Source organism: Antrostomus carolinensis, unplaced genomic scaffold (assembly GCF_000700745.2).
Source record: "Antrostomus carolinensis isolate BGI_N321 unplaced genomic scaffold, ASM70074v2 scaffold48872, whole genome shotgun sequence".
Taxonomy (NCBI): domain Eukaryota; kingdom Metazoa; phylum Chordata; class Aves; order Caprimulgiformes; family Caprimulgidae; genus Antrostomus; species Antrostomus carolinensis.
In genome coordinates this window covers 36118-36806 of record NW_010302618.1, presented here as the reverse complement: position 1 = coordinate 36806, position 689 = coordinate 36118, and the positions used below count along the sequence as shown (strand labels likewise).

The 689-nt window shown below is 44.3% G+C and overlaps 1 protein-coding gene across 1 annotated transcript in view; it reads left to right on the top strand.

Annotated features, from left to right (window-relative positions):
• The first annotated feature begins 334 nt into the window (after nucleotides 1–334).
• The window catches only part of SNRPD3 (small nuclear ribonucleoprotein D3 polypeptide), a 2108-nt gene continuing 1753 nt past the window's right edge, over nucleotides 335–689 (top strand). Inside the window, exon 1 of the mRNA XM_010163842.1 lies at nucleotides 335–493. Within this exon, the coding sequence (XP_010162144.1) occupies nucleotides 368–493 (126 nt within the window). The 5' untranslated portion in view covers nucleotides 335–367. The remainder of the gene's footprint in view (nucleotides 494–689) is intronic.

Here is a 689-nt window from a genome sequence, read left to right as displayed (position 1 = left end):
CGCTTAGCTCGCAGGCGGTCACACTGGCTGTACCGTTATGGGCTGCACCTGGGGCTGCTTCTGTTTGGGGTGCCCCTCGCTCTACAAGTGGTCCGTTATCTGGTGTTTACAGCTGAATTTCCTTTGTCAGAAGAGACTTGGAAAAGACTTTTGTGGATATTTTAAGTCTTCTCATGAGTATCTTTCTAGAGAAGCTTTGTTAGTGCATCATTAACACGTGATGTGTTTGGGCAAGAGAGAAAATCAGTGCTTTACACTGGGAAAACTCATAGATTCTCAAGGTAAAACCTAATTGCAACGAAACTTATAGACTGTTTCTTTTGTTTTTTTTTTCTTGTCTCAGGTGTAGAGCCACAGCACTGCAAACATGTCGATTGGGGTGCCGATTAAAGTCCTGCATGAGGCTGAAGGCCATATTGTGACATGCGAGACCAATACAGGAGAAGTTTACCGAGGCAAACTTATTGAAGCTGAAGACAACATGAATTGCCAGGTATACCTACTTCAGAAGGACGGAGGGAAGGCTCTCTGATCCGTGCCTGGAAAGGCTGATAGCTAGCTTATTGGCAGCATGATTAAAAGACCATTGCTTTTAATCTTAGGATAAAGAAAACTGTACTGGTGCATGTACATTGTCTTTCCATAGTGAAATGGATTCAGGGTTACTGAGCGCTCCAGAGAGGCCAGAG